This window comes from Natator depressus, chromosome 1 (assembly GCF_965152275.1).
Source record: "Natator depressus isolate rNatDep1 chromosome 1, rNatDep2.hap1, whole genome shotgun sequence".
Taxonomy (NCBI): Eukaryota; Metazoa; Chordata; order Testudines; family Cheloniidae; genus Natator; species Natator depressus.
The window spans coordinates 36,585,806-36,610,453 of NC_134234.1; the positions used below are offsets into that span (position 1 = coordinate 36,585,806).

The 24,648-nt window shown below is 40.4% G+C and overlaps 1 protein-coding gene across 1 annotated transcript in view; it reads right to left on the minus strand.

Annotated features, from left to right (window-relative positions):
• CWF19L2 (CWF19 like cell cycle control factor 2) overlaps positions 1 to 24,648 on the minus strand; it is a 167,378-nt gene that overhangs the window by 76,138 nt on the left and 66,592 nt on the right. Inside the window, exons 11-12 of the mRNA XM_074957402.1 lie at positions 7,042 to 7,167; positions 5,696 to 5,833 (exon numbers count right to left, since the gene is read on the minus strand). Of these exons, the coding sequence (XP_074813503.1) occupies positions 5,696 to 5,833; positions 7,042 to 7,167 (264 nt within the window). The remainder of the gene's footprint in view (positions 1 to 5,695; positions 5,834 to 7,041; positions 7,168 to 24,648) is intronic.

Sequence of the window (24,648 nt, forward strand, 5' to 3'; positions counted from 1 at the left end):
ATCACAATGAAGACTACTTCGGCAGGGATTCCATCAGGTCCAGATACCTTATTGTTCTTCATCTATTTGATGGCTTTCTGTACCTTGACAAATGTTGGAGGGGTCTGAAGTCATCCTTGATAGGATATTGAGGAATTAAGTCAAAGATGCTTTCGTCAACACTGAAGTCATGATTCAGGTGGTCTTTGAAGTATTTCTTTGTGCATTGATTGATTTGTTGTCCCTGAGGAGGTTGGCTCCATCTCTGCACCTAAGGGGGGGTTAGGTACTGGACTGTAGAGAGGCTTTGGTTGCATTGAAGAACCCGTGCACGTCATGGGCGTTGGCGAGTTGTTGGATCTCCTTTGCTTTGTTCTCTCACCATTGTTCTTCATTTTGTGGGTTTTCCATTGAACTTCAGCTTTAAGTTGATGGTGAACATACGGTTTCTTTTTGAATTGATGCCATTCAGCCAAGCACAGAAGGTCCTACACTTACGGATCAGTTCTTAGATTTCCTGATCATTCTCGTCAAACCAGTCTTGGTGGTTCCTAGTTGAGAAGCCCAGTGTTCCTTCACACAAAGCATGGATGACCAATCTGAGTGCTTTCCAATGATCTTCAGGGCTTTCCATCTTGGTTTTGGTATTCATCAGTTTCTTTGTAAGGCACTGCTGGAAAAGGTCATGTTTAGTTGAGGCCTTAAGACACTCAATGTTGATCTTCTGTCTGGCTGATTTCTTCCACATTTTTCATTTTGGTGTGAGTTTGATGGAAACGATGGAGCAGATAAGGCAATGGTCTGTCCAACAATCATCTGCACCAGTTAGTACTTTGGTGATGTAAACATCTTCATGATCACGAGCATGGACAATGACACAGTCAATCAGATGTCAGTGCTTAGATTGTGGGTGTTCCTTTCTCTCCCCCCCAAAGAAGACAGAGAAGAACTGGCTCACTAGCTTCACACCTTAATCCTGAAGATATGGAATTCAGAAGTAATCCCAGCTGATCTTAGGGATACCATGATCATGAACATCTTCAAGAAAGGAGACAGACTGGACTGTGAAAACTATTGAGAAATCGCCTTGTTGTTCACCTCCAGAAAGATTCTTACCAGAATTCTGCTCAATCAGTTGCTCCCCTTGGCTGAATCCCAGAATTGCAATGTGGATTCAGACCATCTTGGGGTACGATTGACATGATCTTCACTACCCGCCAAATTCAAGGAAGTGCAGTGAGTAACATCGACCTCTGTATATGGCCTTCATCAACCTCACAAAAACATTCAACTCTATCAATCACAAGGCTCTGTGGAGAATCCTCCTTAATTTCACCAAAATTTGTTGCCATCCTCCAACTCCTCCACAACAACATGTCTGTGACAGTGATCAGCAATGAATCTGAAATGGATCCCTTCCTAGTCAAGACAGGAGTCAAGCAAGGCTGTGTCATCGCTCCAACCCTTTTCTCCATCTTCCTCGCTGTCACCCTCCTTCTCACTGCTGATAAGCTCTTCTCCAGAGTTGACATCCAATACAGAATGGTCGGCAAGCTCTTCAACCTCAATCGTCTCTGATCCAAGATAAAGACTATTACTAAATCATTCATTGAACTCCAACATGTGGATGACTCTTGCACATATAAGTAATCCCATGAACATTAAAATGAGCTATTCACACATAAAGTTAATAACTTTAGTATATGTAAGATTGGGAATAAATATAGATTTAGGAATTTAATTTGAGGCATCCAGGCTTTTAAATTTTGGCCAGCAGTTATAAGTACTCCATAAAAAAAATTCCACTACCAGCTGACAAATACATTAACTGAAATCAGGATAAAAACATACACTAAAAAAATCTACAGGTCAGAGATAAGGTTGTTGTGTTATGATGGAATATGCATTTCTTTAGACTGTGTTTATTACAGTAGATGGGCAATGGAGAATTTATGATGTCCTTAACTATCCATTTGCTTACTTTTGTATGCTGGTATTTTGTAAATGATGCAATAGGTAACTACACTTAATCACCAAACTTAAATAGCGTTTGAAACCAAGTTTTTTGTTTTCTGCCCATTGACTTAACTGCAAGCAGAATCTGGTCTTTATCTTTTGAGTGTGCTGGTCAGAGACCAGAATCAAAACGTTTGTCAGAAGTCATGATAAAACACAGCTGGACAAGACGACTGGTTTTCTAATGTTTTGATAATCTCTACAGAAAGACTGCCTGACAGCTGGTCTTTCCATATTCTTCCCTTCAGGCAGATGTTATTGCTTTTTAGATTTTTCCAACTGCTCACAAATCTTTTCCAAGTCTTGCCTGAAGGACTCCTCAAAGAAAGGACAACTTTAGTGTTACACTAGAGGGTGTTGCACTTCCCTGCCAGATAAATGACAAAAGTCTTGTGTGTTATGCTGCCCAGTTCCACACTTGCAAGGCTTTCCAACACGAAGAGACTCCCTAATCCCACCCTCCTAAATCACGTACAAATTCGTGGTCTAACCATCCAGAATCAAAACCTCCCTTTGAGAACCAGGTCTTTGAAAGCCTACAGAACACCCAGGATCATGCTTAATGATAGAACCTCTGTGAAGAGTAAGCATCCTGAACATGCTATCCCTCTGTATGAGCTCTCCATGCCAGGCAGAAATCATCCTTAGTTTGGCATGTGATAGGTGTTATTCTGCAACACAAACAGCCTAGGAGGTGCAAACTCTTTGAATGGAGTCCAATATTCAAATGCAGCGCATAAGTCTCTGGTTGCTCTCTGATTACTGAGCCCTCAGGATCCACTAAGATTATCTCAGGTTGGAGGTGTGCTCGACATCTATGACATGGTCCCTGTTGGAACATGATGGCAAAGCAAATATTTTTCTCCTTCTTGGACTCTTGTAGAAGAAAAGCAGGCTTTCAGATAAGTCTCATGTCCAGCAGGGTCCTCCATTTGTCTTGCAGGGGAAAAACTGGCATCTGGGGTAGTTTACCATGAATCTTAGTGATTCTAGCACCCTGATAGTAGAATACAGAGATATTCTTATCCTTGAGGAAGTGGGAGCTGTCATCCAAATGGGGGGGGGGGGGGAATGGTTCTTAACTAGCCCTCTCAACTAATGCTCAGCATTTAACAAGATCACACCAGACCAAACACTGATTTGGTTATGCTATTCCTCTATCAGAAATCTGAGATATATCCAGTGGATGTTCTGTATTTCCTGTGTGTATGTAAGTGCCCACCTGGTCCAGATCACATAACTAGTCCATCCTCAAGTACAGGTAGAATTGCTGCCTGACACGTAATCAGAACTTCTTTGACAACCAAGTGATTGAAGCGTCTGAGTTCCAGCCCTTCCCAGTATTTTTTGTATTAGGAAGTATGTGAAATAAAACTTCTTCTGTCACTTGCCAAATGGTAAGGGTTCAATCCCATTTTTGCCAAAAGGGTCTGGATTTCTTGCAGGTCCTCTTCCTGATACTGCTGTACTCAAGATCATTCTCAAGTGAGGATTATCTTACAAATTTTGCAACCATGCTTGAGAATTATGAAGATAGGTGCCTAAGGAATCATCAGTAACAGAAGCCCCATATTCTTACTCTTACAGGCAGATCTTTGGACTTTGATACACAGGCTGGATATGTGCTATTGAGCCTTTCAAAAACCTGAAGCTTTTGTTGCTTTTATCTCTGTTGCCAAGGTCCCTCAGTCCTCTGATGATACTGAGACTTTTAAATCTTATTTATCTTTCTCTGCTTCAGTGGCCTTTCATGGTGATTTATTTCATGCAGCGTATTTATTATGTTTTACATGAAATATTGCCAAACTGATGGACTTGTAGTTTATTACTTTTTTAAAATAAATTGTTATAGTTCTGCATCACTGACCCATCCCAAGAACTTTTTTCCCATTAACACTTGTCAAAGTTTTGACGACTTCTCTTAGGTTAACCCAGCCCTATTCACTACAGAGGATAAGTTTAACTTTCTTAACCTAGCTTAATAGGGACTGAGGGTAGGTCTACACTACCCGCCGGATCGGCGGGTAGCGATCGATCTATCAGGAGTCAATTTATTGCGTCCAGTCTAGAAGCGATAAATCGATCCCCAAGCGCTCTCCCATCGACTCCAGAACTCCAGCACCGCGAAAGGCACAAATGGAGTCGATGGGGGAGCAGTGGCAGTTGACTCACGCCGTGAAGACGCAGCAGTAAGTCGATCTAGGTACGTCAACTTCAGCTATGCTATTCTTGTAGCTGAAGTTGCGTACCTGACATCGACTCCCCTCCCTAGTGTAGACCAGGGCTTAGATTCTTGAGGTATGGTATCTTCCCATCTGAAGGTTAATAAGTACCTAGTACATGAACATCACCACTTCTTCAGTTTTATGTTCTCTTCATTTGTTAGTAAAACCAAGTGTGTGTGTTTTATAATTGCTATGCACTGAACTGATGATTTTAAAGGTATTTCCACAATGGCTCTCAAATGGCACTAATATTCCTGATCGGTATGTTAGATAATCAGTTTAGCACATATATCCAGGTTGGCTCCTTGATCCCATACTAATTATTTTACAGGCGTCTACATTAAATTTGCACTGGTCAGAATTTCATCAGTATCTCAGACTTGATATTATGGTCACTAGAAACTAGGTGCTCTTTAATATCTGCCTTATTTACTACACCAGGCTCATTTTCCACTATTAGCTCCATGCACCATTATTTTTTTCCCACTACTGTTTTCTCACCAATATCTTGTAGCTGAAATTCTACATAAACAACCCTATACACTAGCCACTATATAATCCTACTTTATCTGCAAACATCTCTTTGTTTAACCTCATCATCGTGTTGTAATGGCCTCTATCATCAGTCTACGTTCCCCGTTTCTTTTTGTTTTAAAAAAAATCCTCAGCTTCAGTTAAAAGGGTCTTTGCTGCGTCAGCCTAAGCACCATTATTTTTCTGGCAATAGTCTGAAACTTATATTTCCGTCCTATTTCCTTTACCTACCCCTTCTGAAAGTGATAATTTGTAAACTCTACACACTAGGAATGTAACCGCCCAATCAATGATTTAGCTTAACCAAGCTTTGCCTACTGCACCGCAGGATTGCAATTCATGGGAGTCTCAGAATCCTCTCTCATCAGTTTGTGTGTGTTACCCTGATTTTGTTCCTCATGAAAAGACAGGTCTCCTTCTGTACTCACTGTACTTGACACAGAAGTAAAACACACCTAAATGCATTTGCAGCTATAAGTAAGATTACACTAACTTATACCTACCCCAGTAGACATTTGGAACACTGTACTAAAATATATTTAAAGCACTAAGGAAGGCAGCATACCGTATTTGAGATGATAATGCAGAACATCCTTTATATGTGCATATGTATCGCTAAAAGAAATCTTTTAGAAGCCAAAACAGTCACCCTTCAGGACATGTGTACATGCCAAAATAAAGTTTCATTTGAGATATCAGGGTGCAAAGAAAGCATCTTTACAAAATTTTTAATACATGAAAAAAATTAATTCTTTCAAACAGCTGAATTAACTTTTACCCAACTTTCAAAAAACAAAACAAAACATTCCACATCCAGGCTAACAACAAGAATAGGAAGATTAATCCCGAACAGTGATTTTTTAAAGAAATTTGAAAGTAAGGGTTTACAATGGAAATGCTATTTCAATCTTAAGTACAAATTCATTCATACTATGCCTTACCTTTGATGCCATTCGCATGAATAGTGAGTTTTGATCCTCTGCTGTTCTCATCTTTTCATTTTTGACCAAATCCTTCAGGCTCAGATCATCATCATCCTGAAAATACCTGACTCTTTCTTTATCTATGTGAGTAGCACCCTGAAAACGGAGAGATTGAAAATGAATATTAATCTGGACTTCACTGCGACCAGGATTTCACTAAAGGGGTTTAAAGAGTTCAAGTGTTCACTCCCAGGGAACTTTATGACCACCTGTGCCAGAAACAACAGTGGTCTCGTGGGGAATTCATGCAAAGCTGATGTCTCTGCTGTGGGATGTTTCCATAGCTGGTGAAGCTCCATCCTAGTTCATAGTAGATGTTTGTCCACACCATCCTGGTTTGTACAATTGGTGGTGTCTCTTCAGAAAAGGCTCAGGACTGAACACTGTAGGTGGACACTGACATAAGTGGTGATGAATTGTTATCCATTCTGGAAAAACACCTTTCTTCACACCCGTTTGTCAAGTTGATCTGTCTTACTAACCAAGGAATTACTTAATAGAGATGTGAACCCCCTTCTGCTCTCAGAAGCTCAAAACCCAAACTCAGAATCCTTCTGTGGCTATTGAATGGACTTTTACTAAAATGTCCCAGCCTGCAAGAAGTTATAGACATTTTTTGAAAGAGTAAAATGGAACTGAGTAGAAAACAGGACCCCTTGTTGCAATGAATATGACCTAGAGGAATAAATATACACAGAGCCAGTATTATCACTTAATATTTACAATATAATAGCACCCAGACTGAGCTAGGCATTGTACAGTGCTATAAATAGACATGGCCGCTTCCCCAAAATGTACATAGGCCAATATTTTGCTCTACTGAAGAGAATGAAGATCCCTCTATTTATGTCTTTATTATTATTCACTGTTTTGCTTCACATAACTACAAAATAGAAGAAATAGCTTCTAGGGCCTAGACAAGTTATCATCAAGATATTTGGCTGGGTGTGAAAAGATGCTCTACTAACCTTTTTTGATTTAATATATATATTTACATGATTTAGAAGAAGTGTATTTTATTTGGCTAAGATATATTAATACCTTGAAAAGATTTAAAACATTTGGTTGGCTTTATATTTAAATAAATTCCCCAAGAAAACTCTAAGGGACAACACCACAACTTTAAAATAAAAAGTTAGCTCTTTGTACTATCTAGTTCTTGCCATTATACTGAAAATTAACTTATTTTCCCAGCTACCTACCTACTCTTTCAACAAACCATACACCACTTATGCCCTCATAATAGTAAATTTACAAAGCAGTCAAAGAATTACATTCTAATAAAGATGTTATATAAAGTGTACCATCTGTCTCTTTCTTCTTCCTCCTTTCGGCTCCAGCGGTTCTGCCATTGTGTTCACAGGCCATGCTCTTCCAGATTGATCTGTTCTGACAAGGATCACTTCATGGTCTTCTTGCAAGCTTGCAGCCTATATCAGGTTTTAAAATAGGTTTTTAAAAATATGGTACAGGAATGGTAAAACAAAGCAAAAAAATGGCAAGAGCAAATAAACCATTAAAATTCTGAAGACTTAAGCATGTAACAGCTAAAATATATTATTTATTACTACTTGCTTAAAAATAATTTTGGAATAATATATAGTACACAGTTCCTCTATCCTATACTCGAACAGGAACAAAGATTGACAAAATACTGTATCAGTGAAAAGAAGTGTTTTTATAACCGAATCCAATGTAAAAAAAAACCCTATTAAAAAGACTAGAGTTGTAACCGTGATGACAGTTATCCAGAAAAATGATTATCTTAGTACTTTAACAGTCTTTCAAACTAAATACAAAAACAACAAAATACGTGTTTGCTAAAAGCCATCTTAAAAATTGTAAGATTCAGCAGCACATGTACTATTCCTGATGCTGCTGTGCCTTACTCATAGCTTATACAGTTTTATATACTTCTTTAGGTCAAAAGGATTTCAATTCAATTGTGTTAATTTTACAAGCCAAAATAAAAATATACTAAAGATCATTACCATCTGATAGATGCTTGGTTACATAGCAAATTTCTTTCTTTATAGTTATGTTTGTCAGTAAAGATCTGTTGCTTTCACCACAACATGAGGCTTGGAATTATTTAAATCTTGGCTATGTGGTCTAAAGCAGTGGTTCTCAAAGCCGGTCTGCCGCTTGTTCAGGGAAAGCCCCTGGCGGGCCAGACCGGTTTGTTTATCTGCTGCGTCCGCAGGTTCAGCCGATCGCGGCTCCCACTGGCCGCCGATCGTGGCTCCAGGCCAATGGGGGCTGCGGGAAGGGCGGCCAGCACGTCCCTTGGCATGCACCGCTTCCCACAGCCCCCATTGGCCTGGAGTGGCGAACCGCGATCAGTGGGAGCCGCGATCGGCCAAACCTGCGGACGCAGCAAGTAAACAAACCGGTCCGGCCCGCCAGGGGCTTTCCCTGAACAAGCGGCGGACCGGCTTTGAGAACCACTGATCTACAGCATTCATAAGAAATGAATCCAGCCCAACACAGACATTTTTTTGTTTATCTAGGCCAATCTATGTTGTAAATAAGTTACAGGGGCAGGAAAAATCATGACTGAATCATCAGATGGTTTATCTGCTGAAATATTATGGTGATAGGACCTGGTATGAACCCTACAACAGGTAACAAGATTTAAATTGCACTTGGGATAGCAGAAGGATTCTACTCCTCCACCCTCAAGAAAAAAGATTTAATTTACGGTTGGTTTACTCTTCTGCATAGCTTTTGGAATCACAAGCAGCATGGCTTCCAAACCCCATCCAGCAATGTTTGGAAGTACAGCCTCCTTCTTAGGTTGTTGATGGCAGAGGGATTTCATTTCATGCCATACCAACAATAAAGCTCAGATTATCATCCATGAAGTGGACTTCTAGAACAAAGTGCAGAAATCTGCAACTTTTTTAGGCAACTATATTAATTTACCAAACCAAAGTTCCCATGAAAGTCAAGGCCAAATCTCCTAACATAAATAGAGCAGGACTTTATCCTAAGACTTCAGCTATATCCACTACTTCCTGTCACCTACCATGCAATTGTGCAGGTCACAATATGTATGAGTGAGTGGGAGGCAGTTTCCAAAGGGGTCACTAAAACACACCTTTCTCTGGGAGAGAATAGAGGGCAACTGAGAAGTCATGAACAGAATTTAGTGAGTAGTATAATCCTGAAAATGAGAAGATCCATGTCTCTCTCCGATCATTAATCATATTCCTGTGGGGGCTTCTGTTATTTTTGCACTTCCTCTCCCCCATCCCTCAAACTGTGGCTCTACTCTGAGAAAACAACTTTTGAAAAATATCACTATAAAAATAGGGAGCAAGGTAGGTGAGGTAATATCTTAAGTTGGTCCAATAAAAGATGTTACCTCACCCACCCTGTCTCTCTAATATCCTGGAACCAACACCGCTACAACTGAAAAAAAACCCTGCAAACTGGAAAAAAAAAAAATGTTGTCACAATGGATTTTCAATTCATATCAAATTTGCTTAATTTACCCCAAAAAATTCAAACTGTCAGCCTTGCAAAATTATTGTGGAGTTTGAACCTCAAGTTCTGTACTTTCTGGCCTGTGTATTACCAAAAATAAGAACTTTCTGGGAAATATTGTATATCTTGGCCTTAAAACAATGCTTTATATAGGAGATTAATTTACTGTTTTTAAAGTAATTTTCTACTCTTCAGTGTTTTATATTGGTTTAAATCATTTTAGAGACAAAGTAGCCTTTAAGCAGAACGATATACTGTATTAGCTGCATAGATCTTAAAATAATGTTAAAATTAATAGTATTGTGGTAAAATCCCCTGCACTGCCTTGAAATCTCAAGCTTGGGGTTTTGCTTTGTTTTTAATCATCAAACATCAGTAAGAAATCCTGTGTTTCGAGCAAAATGAGCAGTTTATGTCCTGATATTTTGCAGTTCAACAAAGCTCGAGACTGATTATATTTTTAAAGTGATATGGATGCACTTATATGGATGCACGATCTTACTAGCTATTTAATTATCATCATCATCTGACAAAACATGGAGAAAATAACATCATACAATACTGCAAAAGCAATGGTATGATGTTTTATCTACCCTGACATACATCAAGTACCCTTACAGGTGATACAAATGTTTATGGATTAGGACAGTCTAACTGCTGTGCACGGCTATTCAACAAAATATCTGCTTCTTTAATTGGTTATACTGTACATCTGTTGTTTAAACTAAAATGAAGACTAAAGGAACCCCTCTTACATGGTCATCTTTTACTTTAGTTTTCTCCAACATGATACAACTATTCTATAATAATTAATACTGTTAAATCCTTTTGTCCCAGGACACACGCCAATATATTACAGAACTGGAAACTAGTTTGGGCTTTCCCAGTTTTTTCACCTTCTTTTGACACATCGGGGAGAAGCAGGAAGCCAGGCTAGATTGACTACTGGTCTGAAATGGCATGGCAATCTGTGGAAATGAGGCTAAAAAAAATGTGAAATAAGGAATACTGAATATCTATTCTGTGTTCTGCCTCTAACCTCTGCTGCAGTGACATGGAACATCTAGATTTTAATGGTAGAAAGATCTCATTTAGCAACATTATATCACAACAGCATTACTAAAATCTGTTTCACTAAAAAATTAAACATTTTTCATTCACATTTGTGAGTGAATCTAGTATTAATAAAACAGAGATTAAGAGCAGTGGCTGGATTCCAACAGATCTAGGCTGTAAAAACCTTCCACATTCACCTGAATAGATATGACTAACTTGATACCGTAGATTCAAATGATATTCAGATTCAGAGGATGGGAGGTCCTGACATTGGATTAATCAAACATCTGAATTCAAATGTTCAACTATTTATACCAAAGCCCCCCCATGACGATCCCATGAACCCCAAAAAACTTTTCCTTTTGGCTTTAGGGTGTAGAGAGCTGTTTACCTAAGGACTCTCTCTTTATTTAAGAGCTTCACACACACACACACACACACACACTTGCCAACGCACTGTAAAAAAAAAAAAAAAAAGGTGCAAAGAGCATACATTTGCATTCAGGTGATATTTTAAATGAAATATCTCAATATTGAGGTAACAGTTGGACTTTCGAATCCCAATACCCTGGACCTCATCTCCCTACACTTTTCTCCCCTATTGCTCAACTTAAGAACTCAGGAAGTTTCTCCTTGCATTTGATGTCTTTGGAGCAAAGAAAAGGTAGTGATGCTCCTTTGTCTGGCAGGAGCTCCACGCCTCTCTCCAGTACTTCAGGGGGTGCCAGGCTGCTCCTACCACACACCCAGTAACCAACTTCAGGAGACTGCTTTGTGTGGCCACACAAGATGATCTCCCCCTCCACAATTAGCTATAAGTCTTCAAGGGGTCCTGAAGGCAGCCTCACCCCATACCAGAACATGAGCTGGAAATGGTCTTGACCCATCACTGCTGGTGGCAGCATCAAAGACTATCCAGGCTTCAAAGAAAAGGTTCTTTATGAGCAGCTAGGGAAACCTCAGAGTGGTCCCTACCTACATCTCTACTGCTAAGTCGACCAACTCCAGCCTCAGCGAGAAAGGATTTGGAGGCAAAAGCAACGTTGAGGGATGGATTCAAGTTTTGTGGGGAGGATGGGATGGAAGGAGAAGGAAAGAAACTAGGCTTCCACCCAACACTGGGGTGAGGCAGGGAGTGCCTTCGTATAATTTGGAGTAATGAGTAGAGGAAGCCCTTATCTTTTGTGGTCTGCCCAGGAAGTCCCTATAGAAGATGCTAGCTGTGACAGCTACACCCCTTCTGTAGTTACCTTAGGGTGGCAAAAGAGGGATGGGCAATGCTGTTGTGAGCTGGCTGAATGCTGGTCCCTGCAGAGGAGAGATTTACATCTGCTGAGATCGCTCTTGAGTCAAAAATAGCCAGACTGTAGGGATGGGCAGAGAGCTATACTCCCATTGGTCCGTGCCATTTTGAAACAGATATACAATCACTGACATGGTTTATGTCATAGTGAGAGGGATCTGTAACTTCAACACTACTGGCAGTGCTGGTTGTCCTTTATTGGAAGTACAGGGTGATGACTGCCAAAGACCCTGCTCTTCAATTCATGTTTGGTGAAAAGTCAGTAACTAGTAAGATCACTATTATCTATGATACGACGACAGATGAGGTCCCTCAATTTTCTTATGCATCAGGAACCATGTCAGATAGTACAGTAGGTCCCTTATTATACTAGATGTCTCCAGGCAGGTACTCTCTTCAGAATAAGCCAAGGGAGCACTGGTGAGGTAGTGTGGCCATGCTGTTTGCATCTCCCCTCAGAGGAAAGAGGCCTCCCATCACAAAATGAGATTTGGTAGTGTGTGTCCATCTTCCAGGAATGTCTTGGGATGTTGAAAATGGCTGTCAAAAGTGTCTTTTCCAGAAACCCTCAACTGAGGTTTAAAATGGTTTGGCTGCTTATATAGACAGTACCACTAGAGGGTGAGGGACTCCCTGCTCCCCTGGTCTACACAAGTTGCCAAACCTTTTTCAATCCCAGAAGAGAAGCTAAAATGGATCCATTCCCAGCATGCATCTTTGCTTCTTTTTCTCCATCCTTTCCTCTAAGTACATTCAGGCTGTACATGTTTTAAGCTAGTTGGTAGAGAGCTGGAATTATTCTCAAAGAATGTATTTTACTTAACTTTATGAAAGGTATAAGGGCAGATACAGTATTAGCTTCTTGCTTACTAACTGGGAAAAAAGAAACTCAAGTTAAGTGATTAAATTAGACCTACTAAGGCAGACATCACTAAATTGGATATGAAGACAGACATTGTCAAATTATATAAACAGCTTTATTAATCTCAATCTGAGGCTATTTTCAGCCAAATAATTGATGTGTCTGCCTTACATCTGCTGTCCCTGCCTCATAATAAGAGGCTGTCCCTGTAAGCGCCAATAAATTCTGAAAATTCTGTAATTATAAAAGCATGCTGACTCCAATGGCTTAATTATATTTTTTTTCAAGGAAACTGACACAGGAACATAGAAGTTATGGATTAAAAATACCATAGGTCTCCTTCCCTTCCTCTGTCATATCATAAAGTCCCATTAGCCTCCCATTCTGCAGAGTAAACAAGTTTGTCTGAGATGTTGGCTTGGCTCCAATAGGCATTAATCTCTTTTTTTTAAAAAAATCTGTATATCTTTAGTCTGAGAAGCATATTCTTATACTGCATACCTCTCACAATCTAAATCAAACCTGCAGCCATCTTCTGGGCTATTTCCAACTCTTGGATATCCTCCTAAAGTTGGTGATCAACTCTGCACTTTACAGGCCTGATTCTATGAAGTGCTGAGCCCCTATTACGAAGGAGAGAGCACCATTACTATCATCAGAGCACTCAACACTCCACAGGATCAGCAACTAAGTAGGACTTTGCAAAAAGTGTGGTAAAGTAGAAACATGAACTCAGTCATGTTTGGAACTCATTCCTAAGGCTGCGAGTTTGTCACAGAAGACATGGATTCAGTGACTTTCTGTGACCTCTGCGAATTTTGCAGTGGCCGGTGCGCCTTGCTCAGGGGCAACTCAGGCAGCCCCTGCACCAGTCACACCGGCCGCTGCTGCCGCAGTCTCAGCCACCACTCCCCCGCCCCCTCCCAGCAGAGTTTGGGTGTGGGAGGGGGCAGGGGCACGGGACAGGGTGAGGCGGGCTCTGGGCAGCACTTACCTGGGGGGCTCCCCGGAAGCAGCGACATCCCCCTCGCTCAGTTCCTAGGTGGAGGCATGGCCAGAAAGCTCTGCGCACTGCCTCTGCTGCAAGCACTGCCCCCACAGCTCCCATTGACGGTGGTTCCCGGCCAATGGGAGCTGCGTAGCTGGTGCTCTGGGTGGAGGCAGTCCACAGAGCTGCCTGGCCACGCCTCCTCCTAGGAACTGAGCGAGGAGGGATGTCGCTGCTTCCGGGGAGCCCCCCAGGTAAGCACCGCCCAGAGCCCGTCTCACCCCGCCCCGTGCCCCAACCCCCTTCCCCCTCCCACACCCAAACTCTGCTGCTGCTGGGGGGAGGCGTGGAGCTAGGTAGGGAGCCTGATGGCCCCACCAACACCCCTCCCCCCCCCATCACCAGTGGGAGTCCCAGGCTGCATGCCATCACCTGCCCCCACACCTGCAGCACCTGGGCTGCCCTCCCCCAGCACCCGCGGCACCCCCGGGAAGCCCCGCCCAGGTTTTAGTCAGAGGTATATAGTCATGGACAGGTCACAGGCCATGAATTTTTGTTTACTGCTCATGACCTGTCTGTGACTTTTACTAAAAATACCCGTGACTAAAACATAGTCTTATTCATTCCCATTTCACGCAGCTCCTTGCTTTCTTTTTTTGCAGCTACAGCTGCACTACACCTCCAACTTTCTGTCACTGTCATTGCAACAAAATACATCCAAAAACCTATTTACTGATTTAAATAATAGCATTTCAGAGTTAAATTAATTAGCAACCAACTAAATTAATGAGGGGGAAAGAAATTAAGAGATACAAAGTAGAAAAAATATCGTACGCTTTGAGATGAGACTTGGAATAAGATAGCCAATGAGACAGACTGGTACAGGAATGGCGTTCCAGATGTAGCAGCTGCGGACACCAATCTTGCACGAGCAGAGGTCTCAAACTGGGGGTCATGACCCCTCAGGGGGTCACGAGGTTATTGCGTGCGGGGGGTCAAAATCTGTCAGCCTCCACCCCTAATACCCGCTTTTCTGCCAACATTTATAATAGTGTTAAATATAAAAAAAAATATTTTTTAATTTATAAAGGGGGGTCGCTCTCTTTGGCTTGTTGTGTAAAAGGGGTCACCAATACAAAAGTTTGAGAACCACTGAGCAAGAGCATATGGAGGGGCAAACAAGAGTTCACTGCTACATGAGCATAGGGAATGAAGAACAAAGTAGAGAAAAGTAAGTTCAGTGAAAAAAGGAGGAACATGTCCCTGCTGGGTTTTAAAACAAGGACGGCAGGTCTGTTCTGCATCCTGAAAAGAACAAGTCACCAGTGAGATTGTTGGAGAGGGTGGAGAAGATGGTTATGTTTGTGTAAAAGAGGGCAGCAAAATTCTGCATGTTCTGAAGTTTAACGAGCTGGGATTTAGGGAGGCTACAGAGCTACCAATATAGAGAGAGAGAGAGAGGAGATGAAGGAATGATGATGATTTCAGTAGCTGGGGGAAGAGAAGTTCAGAGTCAAGGATGACATTATGGTTATGGATGAACTGAGGCATATGGAAGGTCTGAATCGGGGCGGGGGGGGGAAGCAGAAAAAATAAAGTGTTTTAGAAAATGCTACTCTTGCTCAAGAGAAGCATGTCTCAGACATCTTGCTGAAACAATTAGAGACTAACTTTACTCGGTAGAAGACAGGCAAACAGGGTTCATACATACTCCTAGGCTCCATCATTCCTTACTTTCTTCAAACTGTATTTTACATGTAGCATGCATGAAGATGACCACGTAAGCTAAGAAAGAGGTGCATGCAAGAAAGAACTGGAAATAAGAAAAATGTGAAGAATGCACAAAAGGTAAGAAAAGCAAAGATGAAGAAAAACTACATATGCATTACACAACATAAAAAAATCATCATGAAGGCCCTAATCCTACAGAGACTTAAGTACTTGTTTAACTTAACACATGAATAAGTCTTTCCAGGATCAGGGCCAAAGAAGAAATTAGAGGTCATCAAAGGTGGCAGCAAAGCCTCCAAGAGACTGAAAGGTTAATTTATTAACAGAAAATGTGGATGTTGTCAGGATTTGGCCAATTATTTTTGAAAAATCTCATACAGGGAGTAAGGAGCATGGTAACTCTTCAGTGAGATGGTTGTGGGGTGGAAGAAGTGTGAATGTGGTGGGGGAGTCCTGCAGACACTTGGAATTGGGATTTATGCAGTTAATAGGGGATTTCATAGTAGTGCCTTTAAAAAGCCTGACCCCTTCTCCATCGTCTCTCCCTCTGCCCCCTATAGGGACTGTGGAGGTTACTGCTGCACTAGGTCACTATTCCCATGCAGTTTCCACAGCAGGAGACGATGCGAATGAGGACAAGTCTCCAACGTGGATTAAAACCCCTCTCATCTCTACACTGATGGGCTGGAAGAAAGACAGAAATTTTCTAGTGGGGTAGCTGCATCCTTTCCTCTCCCTGATCTCTAGGTTGTACCTTGCAATAAGATTCCACATACAAAATGATGATGACCACAACACATATTACTACTCAGCAAGATGGCTATCAACAGCAATAGATTTCAAATTTCAACTCTAAACTAAGCCTGTATTTTAAATACATTTTTAGTTTATACTGTAGGTGGCGAGAGTCTTCTCAAAGCAAAGTGCTAAATAAAATAAAATTGATACCACCTGTGACTTGCCTTGTTGCAATATACCATACTTATCTGAAGACATCAGAACTCCAATACTTTTGTCCATTTTTATAGTGCATTTGTGATTTACTTACTTCAACTTGTAATATTTTCAAAAGTACCCAAACTGGGCTCTAAGCACCTTTGCCAAAAAATTAAAAACACAATCAAATTAAAAGTGAAGCCAACATCTGCTCCTCAACCCCAAGCCAAAAAACTAAACCAACCACAACTAAATCAGGTCCAACTAAAACACGTTTCTCTCCCACAAACATCATCACTTTATCACTCCACTCTCTCCCCCAGAGGAACAGGCCTTGCAGTACGGCTGAAGCTTTTAAAAAAAAAAATGTAGGGAGCCTGAAATACAAGGGGACCAGTGAGCTCCAAAATGGTAGGCCCTCATGATGGTTTCAATTTGCCTGTTTTTTCTCATTCCTATATTTGATGCAACCCCACAATATGGAAGAAAAACCTCTGGTCTTGGAATGAATTCCTTCTAGTTGAAAAAACAAAATATTTTAAAAAGGATTCCCTGCCCATTCATATCTATTAGTCTTCTCTGTTATTGCACATGACAATCACATTTGAAGGCAAGCAAGCTAGTTTCTGCCCTTGGGAGGGTCAATTATCTGACTTCAAATATCTCACATTTGGTGGACTGTTAGCACAACTTTATAACATAACGTATCACTAGAGATCTAAAAAGAATACAGTGAAAGAAACAGCAAACATGATTAAAAGTGATGTTTTGGCCATGAGACCTTTTCCAAGCTAAAGGAAGGAAGCAGAACAAAAATGTGTCTTTAAACAGTCATTTGCTTACTCAATTTTGATTGGTTTCAGAGTATGCCAGAGGAATTTTGAAAACCCCACTACTCCTTGTTACATCAGCCTTGGTGCTATATTAAATAATTTACTTCCATCCCTGGTGCTCACACATTTAATTTATAGATTTATGCCTCTTCCCCAACTTCGTTATTGTTTGGTCACGTTACATTTATTTAGCTCTTTTAATCTTTCCTCAGAATTAACCCCTCCTACTTCCTGATCATTTTTGTCATCCCCCTTCTTTGAATTCCTTCCAAATTCCAATATTTTTCTGGTAATAAGGAGACCAGAATTAAACACAATATTGTAGATGTGGTCATACAGGAGCTATATAAAAAGGGACTCCTTGTTCCATGACATAATGGCTTCTGTCCATGGAGCTTTAACTTATTTTGATGCATTATCACATTGCAAACTCATGTCTAATTTGCTAAACAACATCTACCAACAACCCTAGGGGTCTTCAGAATTAATGCTTTATAGGTTGTTCCTGCCAAATTAATCTGTGTTTTGGTTTATTTTGCCCCATATATATCTCCATTAAACAAAGGTGAGCTATTGCTGTTTTACTAATTTTAATCAAGTAATATTAGCCAGTAATACTCTGGTAACTGTGGAATACAACAGACATTTTTGTTAGATAAAAGTAGGTTAAGGCATAACAAGTTTTTAGTGCAGAAGAACTGAAAATCATACATGCTGATTGAGGAAGTGGTCAATTATTTCCTAACACCTGGTACGAAGTCACAAAGTCTCTTCAAGTGAAAACAATTCCCCTCAACCCACCCGTCTGCCAATCAAAAGCAGAGGAACCCTGAATCACAGCTTTTTGTATTTGTAAAACAACTCCTATGTTTCTATAAGTATATTAAGTTTATTACTTGTCTATTTATATACAGCAAAGTCCATTCAAAGATAAAACATAACTTTTAGCACCAGTCATACTAAAAATACATTGCACCACTCAGAGATGCTGCAAAGATTCTCAAACTCTTACTAGTTCTAAACAGAAGATACAGTAACTAACTTACTGTGTTTTATATAAAAAGATTTTACTGTGGTGGTACATAGCATACATAGTGTCTTGTCCTTTATTGCTTCTTGTAGGGACCCAGTTGTCAGTGAACTTACATAACTGGCTTTAAACCATGAATGGCCTCCCATATTATTTTTTATAATATTTATATTGCCAATTAGACTGGGGTCCCATTGTGCTAGGTGCTGCACAAACATATTAATCCAACGAGAGACCGCTGAACTGGAATTAACTTGCAAACTGGATACAATTAACTTAGGCTTGAATAAAGACTGGGAGTGGATGTGTAAAACTATTTCTCCTTGTTTATTTCCCCTCCTACTGTTCTTGTAAAGTGCTGGAAATGGCCCACCTTGATTATCCTTACAAAAGGTTCCTTCCCCGTCCCCTCCCCGCATCTCCTGCTGGTAATAACTCACCTTTCTTGATCACTCTTATTACAGTGTGTATGGTAACACCCATTGTTTCATGTTCTCTGTGTATATAAAATCTCCCCACTATATTTTCCACAGTATGCAGCCGATGAAGCGAGCTGTAGCTCACGAAAGCTTATGCTCTAATAAATTTGTTAGTCTCTAAGGTGCCACGAGTACTCCTTTTCTTTTTATAGTAATTACAGTCCCTCTCCCAAAGATCTTATAGTTTAAAAGAAATATGTTTAATTAAATTACTAACCTAGAGTAGGATTATGCATTACCACCCATGAAGAAATTATGAGTTTAGTTCAGTCTAATTTTCTATATAAAACATTTTTTTTCTCACCAGAAAGTTACAAAATGCTATACAGCCATTGATGTACAACCTAAATTAGGAAAACAAAGTAGACAGTTTTAAAAGATGGCTGTGATGGGTTCCCCTCCATGGTGCCACCTGGAACTGGGGTACCACTGAGCACCCGTGACCCGCCAGCCTGTGCCCCCTTTATACTGTACTACTGTGACCACCCTGCCAAGACCCCTCTCAGGCTCCAGCCTGCACTTTTACCAGCTCACATACAGATCAGGACTCACCCAGCTGCAGTTACATACAGACTCTGTGATCAGCTCTCCATGGGCAGGCTTCAGCTAAGGAACTTCCCAGCTACTCAGGCACACACCCCCCTTTGGGACATAAACCTGAAATTACACCATCTTGCACTGCACAGAGAACTATACAGCGTAAGCTCATGAAATTCACCCTCTCACTCAATGTGGAGAGGAAATATACCTCAGCTTTCTGCCCCAAGTTATTACTCCCGCATCAACTGGTTTTAGACAAAGCAAAAACAAATTTATTAACTACAAAAGATAGATTTTAAGTGATTATAAGGGATAGCAAACAGATCAAAGTAGGGCTGTCAAGCGATTAAAAAAATTAAACACGATTAATCGCTCTGTTAAACAATAATAGAATACCATTCATTTAAATATTTTTGGATGTTTTCTACATTTTCAACTATATATTGATTTCAATTACAATATAGAATACAAAGTGTACAGTGCTCACTTTCTATTTATTTTTGAATACAAATATTTGCACTATAAAAAACAAAAGAAATAGTATATTTCAATTCACCTAATACAAGTACTGTAGTGCAATCTGTTTATCATGCAAGTTGAACTTACAAATGTAGAATTGTGTAAAAAAAAAAAAAAACCTGCATTCAAAAATAAAACAATGTAAAACTTTAGAGCCTACAAGTCCACTCAGTCCTACTACAGCCAATCGCTCAGACAAACAAGTTTGGTTACATTTGCAGGAGATAATGCCCACTTCTTGTTTACAGTGTCACCGGCATCGCAAGATATTTACTTGCCAGATGCGCTAAAGATTCATTTGTCCCTTTATGCTTCAACCACCATTCTAGGGGACATGTGTCCATTTTGATGATGGGTTCTGCTCAAAAACAATCCAAAGCAGTGCGGCCTGACCCGCATGTTCATTTTCATTATCTGAATCAGATGCCACCAGCAGAAGGTTGATTTGCTTTTTTGGTGGTTCAGGTTCTGTAGTTTCCACATCAGAGTGTTGCTCTTTTAAGACTTCTGAAAGCTTTCTCCATACCTCGTCCCTCTCAGATTTTGGAAGGCACTTCAGATTCTTAAAACTTGCGTCGAGTGCTGTAGCTATCTTTAGAAATCTCACATTGGTACCTTCTTTGTGTTTTGTCAAATCTGCAGTGAAAGTGTTCTTAACATGAACATGTGCTGTGCTGGGTCATCATCCGAGACTGCTATAACATGAAATATATGGCAGAATGCAGGTAAAACAGAGCAGGGGACATACAATTCTCCCCCGAGGAGTTTAGTCACAAATTTAATTAATACATTTTTTTAATGAGAGAGTCATCAGTATGGAATCATCTCCTCTGGAATGGTGGCCAAAGTATGAAGGCGCATGTTTAGCATAGCTGGCATGTAAATACCTTGCAATGCCGGCTACAAAAGTGCCATGCAAATGCCTGTTCTCACTTTCTGGCGACACTGCAAATAAGAAGAGGGCAACATTATCTCCTGTAAATGTAAGCAAACTTGTTTGTCTTAGCAATTGGCTGAACAAGAAGTAGGACTGAGTGGACTTGCAGGCTCTGAAGTTTTAGATTGTTTTGTTTTTGAGTGCAGTTCTGTAACAACAACGAAAATCTACATTTGTAAGTTGCACTTTCATGAAAAAGATTGCACTACAGTATTTGTATGAGGTGAATTGATAAATACCATTTATTTTGTTTATCATTTTTAATGTAATATACACTTTGATTTCAATCAACACAGAATACAATACATATGAAAATGTAGGAAAACATCCAAAATATTTAATAAATTTGAATTAGTATTCTATTGTTTAACTGTGCGATTAAAACTGCGATTAATCTTTTTAATTGTGATTAATTTTTTGGAGTTAATCGCGTGAGTTAACTGCAATTAATCAACAGCCCGAGATCAAAGCAGATTACCTAACAAATAAACAAAGCACTCAAACTAAGCTTAATATACTACACAGATTAGATATGAATAGCAAATTCTCACCCTAAAATGATGATACCAGCAGGCTGCGGATTCTTAAGGGGCAAGCTGTACTAACTTCCAGCTTAGAATCCTCAGGTATTTCATTCACAGACTAAAAATCCCTTTGGCCTGGGTCCAGCAGTTCCCCCCAGTTCAGTCTCTGTTCCCCAGGTGTTTCCAGGAGTCTTCTTGGGCAGGGAAGTCAGTTAAGAACCACGATGATGTCACTTCCATGCCTTATATAGCTTTTGCCTATGGCGAGAACCCTTTGTTTCAAAGCTTGGTTCCCATGCCAGTCAGTGGAAAAACACTGATATCCCAAGATGATGGAGTCCAGCAACAGGTGACCTGGTCACGTGTCTCTGTAGTGTCACAGCAGCCATGAGTCAGAGGCTGTTTGTAGCATCCTCAGGAAGGATTTGTAGCACCCTCCACACAAACCCCAGTCTTCTACGGTCTTCTTCTAAGGCCCATTGTTTTAATGGCTCTTTAACCTGAACGGGCCCTTCCCAGCCAGCCATCTAGTCTGAGAGCTTTTTGCCTAGTGAACATTCCCCAGATGTAAACACATTAGTAATACAGATACAGTGTCAATATTCCTAACTTTAGGCACAAAAATGATACATGCATACTAATAGGATAATCATATTCAGTAAATCATAACCTTTTCAATGATATCTTACATGACCTATCTTACATAAAATATATAATAGTTATGCCATAATCATATCATAATATCTCTATGAAGAATATGGAGTGCAGTGTCACAACGGTACTTTAAGTAAAACAGCTCTGGAAAGAGATCTGTAAAGTCTCCAGAGAAGTAGACTGTTCCATAATTTAACAGCAGAAAATGAAGAAGCCCTGCCACCAAGCATGCAGTTTAATTTGAGGAACAGCCAGTTGACTGAATGGTTGAGCAACGGGAGCGAGCAGACTGATAACTTGAGAGCAGATCTATTAAACTGGAACTGCTTTTCAATACTAACAGTTAAAGTGAATAATAAAATTTTTAAGAGCCGATATACTGCGGGATAGGGAGCAACTGGAGCTCACAAAGAATTGGGAAATGAGATCATCGTTCTTCGAATTACTGATCAAATGAACAGCTGAATATTGCATGAGCTCAAAGAGATGCCAAGGATGAATGCAGATCTTCACCAAAAATTAAATAAAGGCATCTAAGCATAGTTTCATGAAGGAATAAAATTCAACAGAAAATTCAGCATTGAAACATAGATATTGCCATAACAGTGGCACTCTGGACACTACCTTTGACACTCCAGCACTTAGACCAAGAAGGAAAACGAACAAACATACACACTTTCCTTTCCTTGATGTTGAGGTAGAAAGGAAACACTTTGAAGTCCACTCTCACCTCACTCTTCCAGTGGAGAAGTCTGCCCCAGATTATCAAATCAGTTAGGCCAAAGGGCCCCCTGAACTCCTTGCTGCTGCTAGACAGTTGTTTCTTCGGATGGGTTGTTGGTATTTTTGATGGCTATTGCTTTCTACTTTCTAGGACTACTCATTTTACCAAACAAAAACTTATACACTTTGACCCATGCCTTTGGGACCTCAAGATTTGACTTTTTCCATTCATTACATCTAGATATGACCACTATGACAGTAAGAAAGGATCAGATAGTTCAAATACAGCTGCAGAGAATATTATCTTGCCAATGCTGCTGTATTCATTACACTGGCTTCCCATAATACCAGATCAGTTTCAAAGTCTCTATGTAAATCTTCAAGGTCCTCTGTCCCAGTGGTTCTCAAACTAGGGCCGCCGCTTGTTCAGGGAAAGCCCCTGGTGGGCCGGGCTGGTTTGTTTACCTGCCGCGTCCGCAGGTTCGGCCGATCGCGGCTCCCACTGGCCGCGGTTTGCCGCTCCAGGTCAATGGGGGCTACGGAAAGCGGTGCGGGCTGAGGGATGTGCGGGCCGCCCTTCCTGCAGCCCCCATTGGACCAGAGCGGCGAACCGCAGCCAGTGGGAGCTGCGATCGGCCGAACCTGCAGACGCGGCAGGTAAACAAACCGGCCCGGCCTGCCAGGGGCTTTCCCTGAACAAACAGCAGCCCTAGTTTGAGAACCACTATCCAAGTTTGAGAATCCCTCTATCCAACTGGCAATTTTAAAGATGAAACCTGTTGAGAATGCCATGTCCCCTGAAATTACAAGGCCACGCTTTTGGAACGCATTACTAGTGCAAATCAGAATGATCACAAATGTATGCTTTCAGACCCACAGTGTTAGTTTTGTCTCAAACACAAGTCAAAACTGCAAAGAAGAAAGAAATAGCAAGAGGTAAGGCAAGAAAGGAGAGAGAAAAGAGGAAAACAGGATGGATGGATGGAGGAGACAAAAAAAAATGCATTGGCTCAGGGGAATTAGGAAAGAAAATTAGATACACCAAACCCATTGTGACTTAGTATCTCTCAGGAGGCGCTTACAAACTATGATAATGAGCATCACCATAAAAACCTAAGATCCTAGACAGGGAGATAGATATATGATCAAATGAAGGATGATCGAAAAATAGCCATATGAGACTGGACCATTGTTTCATTTCATACAGTACTTGGTATTTGACAGTACTCAGTATCAAATTCTTCAGAGGATGGTGCAAGACACCCTGTGACGGACAATTAGAGATCAACCTGCCCAGAGAGAAGTCCGAGCCAAATCAGTCAGTGGTAGGTTTATGCATAAAGCATGAGGCTTTGAATCCTTTAAAAAAAATAATGGTGGCTAATGTAACTATGAATGTTCTCATTACCCATATAAAAGATCTAATCCTTTCATAACTATTGCTAATCGCTTTGTCTCAATCATGTTTTTTCAATCAGGGAGTGCCAGGGCTAATTATAGGTTGTGTAACAATTTGATTTCCTTTTATCAATTCAAAAATTATTGCCTTTCAATTTCAATGGCTGTCCCTTTATCCTTGTATTATGAAAAAAGGTAAGCAGTAATACCCAAACTATTTTCTCCATACCATTCCTTATTCTGTACAAGTATCATGACTCTCTTACTTGTGTCCTCTGTAAAAACTGCCACTATTTTCTCCCTCTCTCACACACACACACACACACACACACACACACACACCGCTAATTGTTTTCAGTGCTTCTATTCCACTGTATCATTTTTGAGATGGGTAATCAGAACCACAATTTACAAGTTATGGAGACCATACATTACATTCTGTAAGGATCAAATCCCAAACCATAAGAATACAAAATATATTAGTACAGTTACACTACTGGACACCTGATTAAGGTCAGGCTTGACAAAGCCCTGGCTGGGATGATTTAACTGGGAATTGGTCCTGCTTCGAGCAGGGGGTTGGACTAGATGACCTTCTGGGGTCCCTTCCAACCCTGATATTCTATGATTCTATGATTCTAATCAAAAGATATTGAGTGCATAGTGGTGAGGAAGATCAAAGAGAAAATTAGATCTAATTAAATAGTAATAGCAGGTGTCATCAACCACCCACATATAAATTTGACAAATGTCACAAAATGAAAAGGTTTACAGAAACAATTTCTTGACATCTTAAATGGCTGGCTACAGCTTGGAACAGCTAGTTCTAAAACATAAAAGAGAAGAGGATATTCTTGGTTTAGTCCTAGGTGACACACAAGAGTTGTTTCAAGAAATATAAGTGAGCCA